At 41.4% G+C, this 13,451-nt stretch overlaps 1 protein-coding gene across 1 annotated transcript in view; it reads right to left on the reverse strand.

Annotated features, from left to right (window-relative positions):
• The window catches only part of ntn1a (netrin 1a), a 61,222-nt gene that overhangs the window by 9,206 nt on the left and 38,565 nt on the right, over window positions 1–13,451 (reverse strand). Inside the window, exons 4-5 of the mRNA XM_069167555.1 lie at window positions 9,968–10,117; window positions 6,621–6,674 (exon numbers count right to left, since the gene is read on the reverse strand). Coding sequence (XP_069023656.1) covers window positions 6,621–6,674; window positions 9,968–10,117 — 204 coding nt within the window. The remainder of the gene's footprint in view (window positions 1–6,620; window positions 6,675–9,967; window positions 10,118–13,451) is intronic.

Raw genomic sequence — 13,451 nt, forward strand, 5'->3', positions numbered from 1 at the left:
GAGGGCGGGGGGGGCTCAGGGTTGGCAGCTATTTGAGGGAGTAGAAGGTTGGATGTGTGTGTGTGTGGGGGGGGGGGGGGGTGAAGGGGGTCAATGCCACACAAAGGGAGGTCAGGAAGGGAAAATTAGCCATCCATGAAGTGTTTGGCAGAGGACCCTTTTTGGGGGTGCGTCAACTCTGGAGCCGCGAACAAATAAATACCTCACGCAGGCAGAGGGGTCACCCAAATTGCCTCTCAGCTCTCTGCTGTGACGAAGCTCTCAGACACACAGTCCTGCATGTGTGAGGAAGCTGAGTACGTGAGTACATAATGTTAATTTCAGGTTGACATATCATTTGTATAACAAACTCGAGAGAAAATTTGGGAGTTTAAGAAGATTTTTGTTAAGGAAAGCAACTTCAAATAAAATGTGTGTATGGGAGCATTTGAGTGTGTAGCCTGGTTCAAAAATAATGAAAAGATGAGCCTTATACTGTAAGCAATATATTTGCACTGAAACAAAGGTCCATACTAAAGATATGCAAATACATAAGTTGTGCAAGTTCTCCAAATTAAGAACATGTTGACATCAGTGACACGTTTAAGGAAACATCTCCTCCACACCATATCATCACTCACTGTTTAATCATTAGAATGGCCTTTTTTGTACACATCCATAGCAGATTGTAACTAACTTTGCTTCATATAAAACTAGATCTGTGAGGAAATGTGCTTGCCATCAGTATATGGTAGAATACTAAAAGATAAAAGAGGCAGTAGTTTAATTATGTGACCTTCAACTTTGCTGGACCAAGCAATCCAGAAACTACACAGCTTCAGTGATTGCCTCATGCTGTCACGCTGCCATCCGTTCACAGTGAGGGCCAAAATAATGTAATGTTAGGCAATAATGGCAAAAAAAACAACAACTGCTACTTAAGCTCTTTCCCATCTGCCAAAATTTTTATCCACAGTACTTATTCGGTTTACCATTCTGTTCTGCGAGTTGTAATGAGTGTAGTAAAAGAAAAAAAGACAAAGTGATGGATGGACAGCGAGTTGTAGTGTCGGAGAGTGATGGGGCAGTAGAAGAAGGATCGGGCAGCCTGAATATGAACAAACATCACTGATGTGACCAGATCTTTGCTCCATGCCTTTACTTTCCTTTATACTCGATTTGAAAGAGGTTGCCCGGGGAACACCACGACAAGAAAAAATGCACCCAAAAAAAGGGAAGGAGGCGGGAGAATGGATACTGGTAGAGAGCGACAGGGTGGAGAGGTTGACAAAAAAAAAGAAGACAAGAGTGAAATTTAACAGGGGGGTGGGAAGAGGAACAAGAAGAAGAGGAGGTCCAAGATTTTGAGTAAAACCCCCAAATCAGCAAAAAAAACAACCTCAAAGCTGTGAGTGTCACAAACTGGTTAGGAAGGGCACAAAGCTGGTGCTGGTGGTAGTAAATAGAGAGAGTAACAAAAATAGGCAAAGTAAATGAAACAGAGGAGTCTATATGAGAACTGCACCTTATTACCATGTAAATGATCGAAGGGGAGGCAGTGGAAAGGAAGCTTTGTTTTCTCATAACCCCCCCTTGATGCATCATGATACTTCCCTTTGATAGCCTTTCGTTCCCCATTAGTGTACCCCTGAGACACAGCTCCAGGCCCCGCTGAGAGCACCCCGAGATCCCCATTTAGGGCCAGGCAGTCCCCTACGGTGAGGACAAATGTTCCCTTTGTGCGAGCGTTACAAGCAGGAGAAGTGGAAGCAGTCCTGTAATACTGAGCTAAAATGTGCTTTGGGTGTTCTGAGTAGATGTAGTTACTACAGCGCTTTGTTTCCTGCCTTTCAGAGCACTGAGAAGTGTGTAACTGAGAGGTGGACCTCTGCCTCTTCTATCAAAGTACTGTACAGCCCTTTAAGCTAATCGTTTTAATTAAAGCTGCTTCAAGACAGAATACAGTACTGCACAGTTCTATAAGTCTGAGACAATAAATCACAGTGTCGCAGACAGGAGCAACACCAACACCTGCGTTAGGTTGAGCAAACAGTATCAACCCATTAAACACTAGGCTTTTTTTTTTTTTGCCTGAAAAAGCCCCCAAATTAAGTCAGCAACAGCTCTAAAACTGTAAGCCAAAATGAACAACCTTACCTCTATGGATAAAATAAAAAAAAGTATTTCCGTACCCATTTAGAAAACCTCCAGAAACATGTAAATTGTTACCTCTTAAAATGGACGTAATCTCTGATGAGAATACCCGAGAAGTGCAACACCACTGAGGGCCACTAAGGACTGGTTCCAATACACTCCCATTCAAAAAGTGCTAACTTCCCTTATGAAATACAAAGTCAATAAAAACATTTTCACAAGTCATAATGGTGCCTGTCGGTAAATTCACTCCTTCTGATCAGTGTTCTGGTAGTTCTTCTGAAAATAATTTTATGATTAATTAGATAATAGGGCTCAAAGAGAGTTATGGTGGTTTGTATGCTTTGAGTGACATGCCAGTACTGGTGGGCGGGGCATAAGGTCCAGTGTCCTCGAATTCAGATTCACAACTCCGTCCTCCCAGTCACTTCTGGCTCTAAAAAAAACAAGATGGCGACAGCTAGGATGCAGAACTCGAGGCTTCGGAAATGGTGGTTCACGAACCCAGGAGTGACGTCATGTTGGGTTGTTAATTGGGCCATATTTAGAGTGTGACTGTATGTACAGTATGGTACAGTGAGAAAAAAATGCCCGTTATAGTAATTTTTGCAGTCCAACACCCCTACTAATTACAGTTGATTTAAAAACTATGAAAAGGTGTTGAAGGTCCAAATTTCAAAATAGCCCCCACCACTAAACAGAACAGACAAACTCTGGATATATGTAGGTACAAAGTATTCAGGGTGCCCGTGACCATGGAGGCAGGGCAGTATTCGAGGGACCAGAGCAGTCAGACAGGGAGGTGTAAATGATGATGGCCTAAGGAGGAGGGCTTTCTCCTTCAACCAGACTGATTGAGAAACAAATTGTAGCAAATAAAGCATGTAATTAGATTATAGAGCCTAGTGTGCTGCCCTGCACTGTTCTCCACTGCTCTGCTCCCATCAGAGCTGTGAGTTTGGATTCTGTCCAGCAAAGACAGAGAGAGAGAGAGAGAAAGGAGGAGAGAAAGATAAGGAGGCCCCTCCCACTTCTTCTCTCATTGTATTGTCAGTGAGTAAAAGATGGTTTGTTTTCAGCCGGCAACAAGCGGTGAAGAGGCTTTGAGTCCTTGACCTGATTTGAGATTTTACTTTTGGGTGGCGTGCAATCAGTTCTGACGAGCTCCATCACTGTAACCGATGAGTTTCAGATGAGTCATCTGGGACCTCTGTTGCTTATCACCCAAAGCTTAGACACACAGAGAGGGATTAACTCTGCCAAGGATACTGTGTCATTACGAAGGATTTTGAGCAGAAAAAAGTTAATTACATGCAAAGGTTTTATATTGATAATGACAATTTGATACTGCGCTCTTCTATTTTTGGCCCTGCTTAATGCAAAACATGTAATAAGTGGTGTAATAAGATCCCATGTTGACATGACTGTAGAGCGCGGTGAGTACTAAACAGGGCGTGTAAAGCAAGACTCATGTCCAAAAAATCTGAGGAGGGGTCCGCCACAGATTCTGATCACTTCCAGCCTCAACCAACACCCAACCACACACATAGGACTGTTATCCGTATGAGCATCATCATCGTCACTCCAATTCTCTTTCCACTCATCATCATCAGTTACTTTCGCAATCCTGTGTATTCTGACAGGCAAGCACGGCCATCACAGGTCATCAGCAGTTAATCTCCTCCACATTTCGTTGCTGTGCAGACGTCTCTGTCGTGACCCGTGGGAGTGGCGACTCACACCATCCATGACCTAGCAGCACAATGTGTGTTTTGTCTGCGCCACACCATCGGAGGCATTCTCCATGCATTCCAGGCCCTCCGTGTGGTCGAAAAGGGGGAGCGAGCCCTGCTCCAGGAGACAAATTAATATCCACTCCATCTTCCCTCATACACTCCATTCACCCCCTCCACCAAAACCCTCTCCTCTCCCCTCCGTCAAGTGAGGCGCAACGAGACACCTGCCTCACAGCTGTCAGCCCAACACCCAAGTCTCACACACACATTTTCTATTTTTTTAACATTTATTTCTTAATGAATTTTCTCCTCAAATTTGTGTCATTTTTTTCCGTTTCCACCAACACTGCTTCCTACTCCTCTTTAATTGACCTTGTATTTTGCTTTTCCTTCATATTATTGTTCCTTTTGTGGTTTTCTGATTTCTTTGTCTTGTTTTTTCTCCATCCTTTACTTTTCATACTTGCTCAACCTTCTTTCCTTTTATTTCCCCCTTTTCTAAAATTATTGCAGTTTTCTTTCTTTATTTTTCTTCTATCATAAAAGTTTCCATATTAAATGATATGCACATAATTACAATCTATTATTGACTACTAAAATCCTTTATTGTTATGTTGTGTACTTTCCTTTTGTGTAAAGTTATCATGCCTTTCAGAAAATGTTTAAAAGCTGAGATAGTCCTCATTCTATTACTAAAAACTGTGATACAATAATAGCATTTATTATAAGTATCAAAAATCATTCAACACAGCACACGTGCCATATCCTATTGTAAGTCGCTTTGGATAAAAGCGTCAGCTAAATGAAATGTAATGTAATGTAATATCTGTTTGCAATCACAAACTAAGTGATATTATTCCAGGCAGAGCAGAGGAGCATTTGTTGTACGACCTTCTGAGGAGGCTCAGAGGGTAAAGTATGCATCCTCTGGGCCTCAAGCCACGGTGGGCCAGCAGGACCTTCGGCTATGATTTTGCATGACCAACGCAGGGTGTCCATCAAGGTGCTGCTCCTCACAGTCTGCTTGATTTCAGCCCCTGGGCTGAACAGACACATGTCCATTACACATAGGAGAGGGAATTCCCAGAGCTCTCAGACATGATTAAATCACCTGTGGCATCATAGTCCAAATCAAATTCTCATTCAGGTTGTATCTACATGAGTTCAATGACACAGTTTGCTCAATGGGACCACATAAAATCGATTTTTAGCTCTACACCAGGTTGCAGTGCAGGCAAACACAAGAGCCAGAGAATACATATAACAAAACAACAACAAAAAAAGTCCATGAAAAATATGCACTTTTTTGTTCTACTTTTCCATGTATTCTGATAAGCACTGCAGTATTCAAGTTGATCAAAAATAATATGTTTATCAAAGTACAATTCTGGCTTCGCTTTGTGACCCCTCATAGGGAAATTCCCTTCACCCTAAAAGTAGACAGATTCCTGACACGGGGGCCCAGAAAGCCTCCAGATATTCTTGCTCTGCACCACCCACAGTGTTATGTGAAGACAAAGCGTGAAACAGAGGGAGACCAAGGAGGTGGAAGAGACTGAAAAGAGACTGAAAGAGAAAAAGAAAAGAGGTGGAGGAGGGTTGGAGACCAGCGATATCCTGACTATGCTGTCAATCGAAGCTGCGCGGGGACCATTTGGGACCTCAGATGGCCCAGTAACAGCTGCAGGAGACTCTTACACACTCACTTAAACAAATGTATATACAGCGGACCTCCTGCAACATCATGGGGGAGTTAGAAGAAACATAGTACAAGCTAGATGACCACATTTTTTCCACCAACATATTCTGACAGGATTTGTACAGGTAGGGCTGCTTCATACAACATACGACTAAATTTCCCCACTGTGGGATTAATAAAGTCTAAAGTATACCAGCAAAAAATGCACAACTCTAAATCCCATATAATTCAACTGAAAATCTACTTCAACCACAAACATATAACAGAAATTACACCAATTAATAAGCTCACATGCACTCCAGAAGTCCAGAATCTCTAACTGGTAAAACTGCATTAAACAAATTTATCCTTATTTTACTTACATTTACCATCACTCATCCCATTCTATCAAAATATAGTTATATACATTTTGATGTATTGTTGTTTTCTCTAGCTCTACCGTAGATCTAGTATTTGATATACCACAACAAATCCTGTTCTCATGTAGCCGCCTCAAAGATCATACAGTAAAATCCACAATGTTACAGTATAATTTCAAACAGGAATCATCTGGTGAATGAATGAAAGAAGCATTATTGAATCTTTCCCTAAATTACACAAACTAGTTCCCTCAATCAGCCCTTCACTTACGTCACTGCGTCAGAAAGGAGAGACTGGGAAAGAGGGAGTTTGGAGAGATGAAATACCATCAAATCAAACAAACTGCCAGGCCCCAGTGCTGTACACCAGACCAACACCCCACTGTGCCGCAGTTAGACTGATTAATTGTGAAAGTGTGAGAGATTAAAGGAGGCACATCCCAGGGTTGCTGCTAATGGATTTAATATTCATGAACCCCTAATAAGGAGGGGGAAGGCAAGTGGGATCCAATTTATTCTGCAGTCTGTTTTTACACTTGTGGAAAAATATTGGGATGAGGTGGGAAAAATCCTACATCGGTTTATTCTTGCTTCCACAACTCTCTGCACATCTTTCCCTCAAGGACGTATCTGTTTATATAGATGTGCAGCAGAATATAGATGAATAGATGTTTGACTCTGAGCGGTACTCACCTGATGGCTCCTCTGTGCTGCTGGCTGGAGTTGTAGGAGGTACAACTGGAATCTCTACTCCCAGAGAAAACATGACATCGACACAAAAACAGATCAGTTTTATAAATATGTGCATCTAACAGTGTGTATGTTTTGTCTTTGTATGCATGCATGTTGGTACATTATTTAAATGTGAAAGTTTAATGGGGAAGGAGAAATTTAAACATTTCAAAGAAATTAAAATCATAAAATCCTCAAAGATTTAGTTTTTCAACAGACAAGATTTTAATGTTCATGCTTAATTTCAACGATGTTAGGTTGCACATTTACTAAATATCTTCTTGCTGGGGAGCACCGACTCATTTTTTTCTTTCCTCACTCACACTATGAATGATGAAATACTGATGAAATTGAATTGTGTTTTAGTAATCCAGGATCTGAAGTCTGATTAGGGACCCTTGTTGCATATTGTTCCGTGTCTCTTCCCAAATTTTGTGCGAGTATGACATGTCGAGAAAGTCTTGGAAAGTCATTGCAATCATTTGTATAATCAGGGTGTCAAGGTACAACAATATGCATTTCAAGCTTATGGAAAATTTAAAAAGGAAAATGTTTTCCACTGAAATTTCCACTTTAATTCATCTACTGTTCAAATGTACCCACTAATCTTCATTCATAAATATACAAGCTTCTTCCTCAGACACTGTCAAAACTCCTCACTCATACATTTTATACATAACCATAACTGATCAGTAACAGGCCTGAAAACTCCAGTGGAAAGACGAAGGTGACGCTTCTGAGAATAGGGCTGAACTGATGCTTTCAGTGTGTCACCACCAAACCAAGTTCAAGCTCACTTTGGACAAGGTTACATCCCTCAAGCTCTGTTAAACATGTCTGCTTAGATGTAATGTGTCTGCGGTGGAGACCTTTGTTGTGTGTCCTTCCTTGCCTTCTCTTTGTCCAAACTTTGTTTCATATCTCTGTTGTATTCTGTCAAATTGAATCATACTGTAAAATTATTCCATCATTTACCTGCTCGCTTCTTCACCACCATTAAGGCTCCCAGTTGGATCCTCTTGTTATATGATTTAGAGCCTGACTGATATATCAGCCGAACAGTTTTATTGGTTAATACTGGCCTGTCACAAATATGTTGGTATCTGTTTATATGTTGTCCGAGATGCACCAATATATGTTTTTTTTACAGATCATAATGCAGGGAAAAATGCTTAAGTCTATTAGATATTGCTCTGTTTGAGGTTTTTCTCGTATAGTTGCGTAAAATTATTATAATTATTTTAAAAATCAGAAAATTCCTGGGGAATTTTCAGTACACTAATGTCAAACTATCCTGCCTCCATTAACTTAGATATATTTGTCACTAGTGTCAAAAGTGTTTAATAACCATATTTGAGGTGTCCTTGCAAAACATTTTTTTTTATACATATTATGTATTCTGTATATATTTATATATAAACAATACTGGCTGACATACTGATATACAATTTTTTTTTTACTCGCTAATATTGGTATCAACCCCAAAAATCCAGTATTGGCTGGGCTCTAATAAGTGTCAATGATCTTTAATCCAAACCTCCAAAACTTTTGTTCATAAGTATTTAGATTCATAACAAATGTTGTTAATACTTTTCAAGCAGTCTCTCACTATTGAGCTACCATTTCTCTGGTTCATCCTCCTCCCTTGTATCCTGCTGCAGTGCTGAACTACAACAGAGCTGTTGGCAGTTTGGACGTCCAAAGACTTGATTCTCTCAGCCCTCCTTCAAACTCTGCTGTAGTCACAAGTGGGTAGGAAGTTGACACTCAGGTAAACCATGCATGGAGAACAGCCCTCTTATCTCCAAAGGAGCAGGATGGCAACAGAAGATATAATACACGGATAATGCCTTTTTTTTTTTATTATTGTGGACAAGAGGGAGAGAAGGGGCTCATCAAAAAGTTTGTACAGGAGCAGCCGGGAGGAATACGAGGACAAAAGGCAAAACCACAGAAATGTATCAAAGACACATGCAAAGAAAGAGGTTGACACACCGGAGGAAGAGGTGTGCAGCAGTGGTGGTTGCAGCTGTGCAAAAGTGAAGAGTTTGTGAGTGAGGAAGAAAAGAAAGAATCTAATCTTTTGATCGAGGTTAATCAGATTTTCTCAGCTGGGACTGAAGAAATCTGCCTCCTTCTTTCTACATTTATGACTATCGAGCATGAATTAGAATCTGTGAACAGGTGTACACACCTGTTGTTAACTTGTGATGACTTTATAATGGCAAAAAAAAACAATTGCTGCCAAAAAAACAACAACTGGTGTCTGAAGCCCAGAGGTTACTTTACTCTTGATCAGCAACCTTAAAATCTAAATTCAGCTGCCATGTAAGCCAATATAATTGAACCTGGTTCTTATAATTGACTTATAACGAATAATGCCAGACAACTCTGGAAAGTAAACACAAACTCAGAGCTATGATATGCCTGTATTAAAATGAAAAAGGTAGTAAAATGGTTAGCACTATTGTAATTCTAACAGAGGGATGTTAGGGATTACGTCGGAATCAGGAACTATATTTTTATATTACAAGGGCCGCTTCATGTTTGACACCTCAGCTCTGACTTAATCTTCACAGAAATCCTGGTTTACCTGAAACGGATTTAATTTATGTCTTTAGTTCGACCTAAGCCGCAGACCTTTTCCTCATAATAATTAAATTCCTGGTATGGTATTATCCTACTGTGGTCAAAGCAAATAAATCAAAATGTGTCTTTTTCACAAAAGAGCACGTTAAAGTCTATAATATAATATTGTAAGATGTCGGGCTTTAAATTCATGTCTTTCCTGAGGCGGTTTTAATTTTTGTTTTTATAATCTTGTCTATAATACAGGGCCATATTTTGGCTTCTAAACAGTTAATGCGTACTGAGACTATTTTCATAATTCAACACTAATCTTTCTTTTATCCAAGACACTTTCGGACTTGGAGATGCCGGTGTTAACAGCTTTGGGTTTTTTACTCAGATTTATGGAGACCAATGAGGCGGGAAGGCTACGTTGCCATAACCTTGAGGTTCAGTTTAATGGTGTGTTTATTTAAGCTAGCAGATTTACTGCTCAGAAAACTAAGACACTAAGCACTTGTCTGAAGAAAAAGGATGAGGCGATTTGTAGCACTGTCTGCTCTTAAGAGTGACTGGTGGGTTTGTAGAACACAGTATGTTTGTCTTGTTTTGAATAAGTACATATTTGTATCATCACAGGTTACAGTTTCTGATGTGCCCCTGTCTCTCAAAGGTGTGCAACAGACTTGAGGCCATTTTGTGAAGGTAAGTCAGATATGGTAAAGACTGGTTCCACGTACTTATGCAGGGGGCAATAGGCGAGCGGCTCTGCTGGTAGCCTTTAGCACAGCGGTTGCACGTGATACCAGTCACGCCGTCTTTACAGGGACATTGTCCTGTGGTTTGGTTACAGGTTTTGCCAGCAGCACCCACGGGATGGCAATCACATGCTGTGAGGAAACAGAGGAAGAAAGAGAGGCACAGTGAGTGGTCACACACACACACACACACACACACACACACACACACACACACACACACACACACACACACACACACACACACACACACACATACACACACACACACATACAAACATATACTATCTATAGAGAGTGCAGGTGGGTACACAGCAGCAGTGTGGCAACAATAATAGAGTGGTGAGAGGCAGGTGGAGGCGTGCACAGGGAGACAGAACTTACTCAGGTCCAACACAACAATCGACCAACACTCATTTTGAGGTGAGTGTGGAATCATGGCTGAAGGAGAAACACATCCTCCAAGTCTACAGACATTTCTTAACATGTTGTTGCAGCCATCATATAAAAGCCCCCACAACACACTGTCAGCATCGTCTTCAATCATAAAAGTGTGAGAAATTCTTGAGTGTCTCTCCGTGTGAGTGTGGCTGTTGGGCTTTGGCACTTACGCGGGGACTGCAGCTGAATGTGCGAGGTGAAGAGAAATGGTTGAGCATGTTTACCAAATGAAAAAATAATGGAGGATAATCCTAATTGCCTGTTTCTGATTAATGTCAGGCTTTGAACGTAAGCCCAAAACGTCTGTCACACTTCCTCCCCAAACTGGGGGGTCTATCAAACACATATGCTTCAGGAATGTAATCATTTTCCAATTGTTCACCCTCTTCCAAACCCTTAATTTATTTCACGGCCAAACCCGTCAGGTTTGAAATCCGTGTTGAATAATACTTGTCTCGGTTGTTTCTTTTCATCTATTTTTGAGTGTAAATAGTCGTAACTCTAGTGAGAAGAAGAGGTTGAGTTTATAGTCTTCCACACAGGCTTTACTGTAAATCCTGACAGTCTAATCCAGACCAGAACAGACCTGCAATCGATCACCATTTTCACCTATTTTACTTGTAACACCTACAAAGCCGAAAACGCTATTTGTCCCCAACCTCTTACGACTATGTCCTTCACCCTGCACTGTTATATTTTCTGTTTATTTCTGGGAAAACGTGCGATGCTAACTTTCAGCCAGCTCTGCTCATTCACTGCCCCTCCCTCAAGATATTTTTTTTCTGCGTTGTGTCACTTGTCACTGAAAACCTTCAAAGGCGCAGCTGAATTAATGTACTTTGAGATTTGAGGGGGTATTGAGTGGTTTGGCCTTTTTGGGTTTTTAACCGCACTTACTGCTCAGCCCACGTAAAAAATTACAGCTTCAAACAAATGTGCTCATTTCATTCCTCTGAATTCCTTTGATATAAAAAAAAAAAAATCTAAACTAATAGAAAAGCTTATGCATACAATCAAAATTGCAGGTTTCTACTATATGTAGAGGGAATAAATTGTGTAATCTGACTGCAAGGAGCAGATGTTGTGAGATTGTTTCTGTGTGAATTAAATTGAACTGAAGAGACCTGAACGGTCAGTTGGATTGGTGCATTCTTGCTCTTTACTTTGACCTAGAGCGGTGATACGGTTGTTATTCAATCAAGCTGTATAACAGACTAGCTTTTGGGGGGGATCCACATTACAACGGGCCGTGGGGAAAAGACTGCTGGAAAGTAGTAATGTGATACAGTATCTGTTCTCCTTACGATTGACCTCTGAGTCCTGGAAAAAAACATAGTTGTTGTTTTGTAAGATATTCTGACAAGTGAGGTGCTACGAGACAACTCTATCCTCCTCCTGAAGTCCATCATTTTGAAGGGGAGGGTCTGTGTTCAAGCAGGCCCGCCTCCTCACTCCTCTCTGTCACACTTTCTTTTATCTCTATTGCCTGTTTCCTGTGTTTCAGCTTCTGTTGCTGCTCTTATCTGTCCTTTGTGTGTGTGTGTGTGTGTGTGTGTGTGTGTGTGTGTGTGAGTATTTGTGCTGCTCGCTCCCTTCTTATCAGACTCAGAAGGCCTCCCTAAAAGTGTGTACACCTATTAGTTCCTTTATCAGACCTATCTGTCCCCGCTTTCATTGCTTAGTTGTGCTCAATTGGAGGAACATCACACACGCATGCACGCACGCACACACACACACACACACACACACACACACACACACACACACACACACACACACGCACACAGTCTCAGGAAGCCCAATAAACAGCGTGGAGGCCAGTTAAGCACGTCTTCAGGACTGTAAATTTCAGAGTATGTCAGAGGAGTTTGACTCACAGGAGGGCAAGGAGAGTTTCTGGTTGGAGCTTCAGAGAGCTCAGGTTATGTTTTTAAGAGCATGTGCCCGTAACCACAGCTCAGAGCCTCAAGCTTGCCAGTAAATCAAGGTGCACAGCACATGGTGCACAGGTGGGAAACAGTCAGCCTCCTCCTCCTCCTCCACATTTGGTCCTCCTCATCGACTTGAAAGCTGACTGACTCGCTGTCCTGTCAGATGACAAATTGGTCGACTCTTGGGCTGGATGACCCACCTGTTGACTAAACTTACTCCAGGGGTGTGAGAGAGACTTTCTGCTTTAAGTGTGTGTCCACTTAAACAGTTAAGTGGCTGTGTGCTCTGCTTCATGGCTACTCCAGATGGCTCAGGGAGATACGGGGACCAGAGAGCAAGAGGCCCTTTAAGCCTCAACACTTCCAGCAAAGAAAACTGAGAGACATTCATGATAAGAAGCAGGCATTCGTGTATTTAAGGGAACCTGTGGTCTTTATTCTAATAACAAAAACAGCCATCTAAGGGAGTAGTGGTGTATTAGTGTCAAGTGTCCAGATGAAGACAGAAGTCCTGACACTGAAATAAGCTTTTTCATGCAAAAGAATGAAAAATGTTCTTGGTTAATGGGGAGGGACGGAGACTATTTCAAAGGCAGGCAGTCAGGCCTGATTCTGAGATTGCACAATGTGAGAATTTTTAACTATGCCTATCATTTACTATAAAGCTGGCGTTTGAAGTCTGAACTCCACTCCCCCATTTGTGCGTACTGTGCCAGTAAGAATAATTTGTTGGCCCTGGAGTAAAGCCAAGCTACGCGAGTCTGTGTTCTATTATAATTAGGTTTCTGCTCCTTCACAAGTATCTTTGGAGCGCAAAAAAAGACGTGTGTTATTGGGCTGTTGTACGATACATAAACAGCTTTTCTAAATGACATGTTTACCTAAGTGGGTGTGTCTTGCTTCTCGTGTTGTTTACTGTTTTATTGATCACAATAACCGGCTGTAGTGGCCCAACGAGTCATGTTTTGGCCACCGAGAGCGGCTAAAACGTTGGACGAGAACTTATACTGTGAATGACGCTTAATGTACGACGCTGCACGTGTGTTCTTCTAATTGAAAACATGCCTTTATCAGAACAACCTCTGAAAATACAA

The sequence above is a fragment of the Embiotoca jacksoni genome, unplaced genomic scaffold (assembly GCF_022577435.1).
Source record: "Embiotoca jacksoni isolate LCO1_2020_lvr unplaced genomic scaffold, fEmbJac1.0.p SCAF_4, whole genome shotgun sequence".
Lineage (NCBI taxonomy): Eukaryota > Metazoa > Chordata > Actinopteri > Embiotocidae > Embiotoca > Embiotoca jacksoni.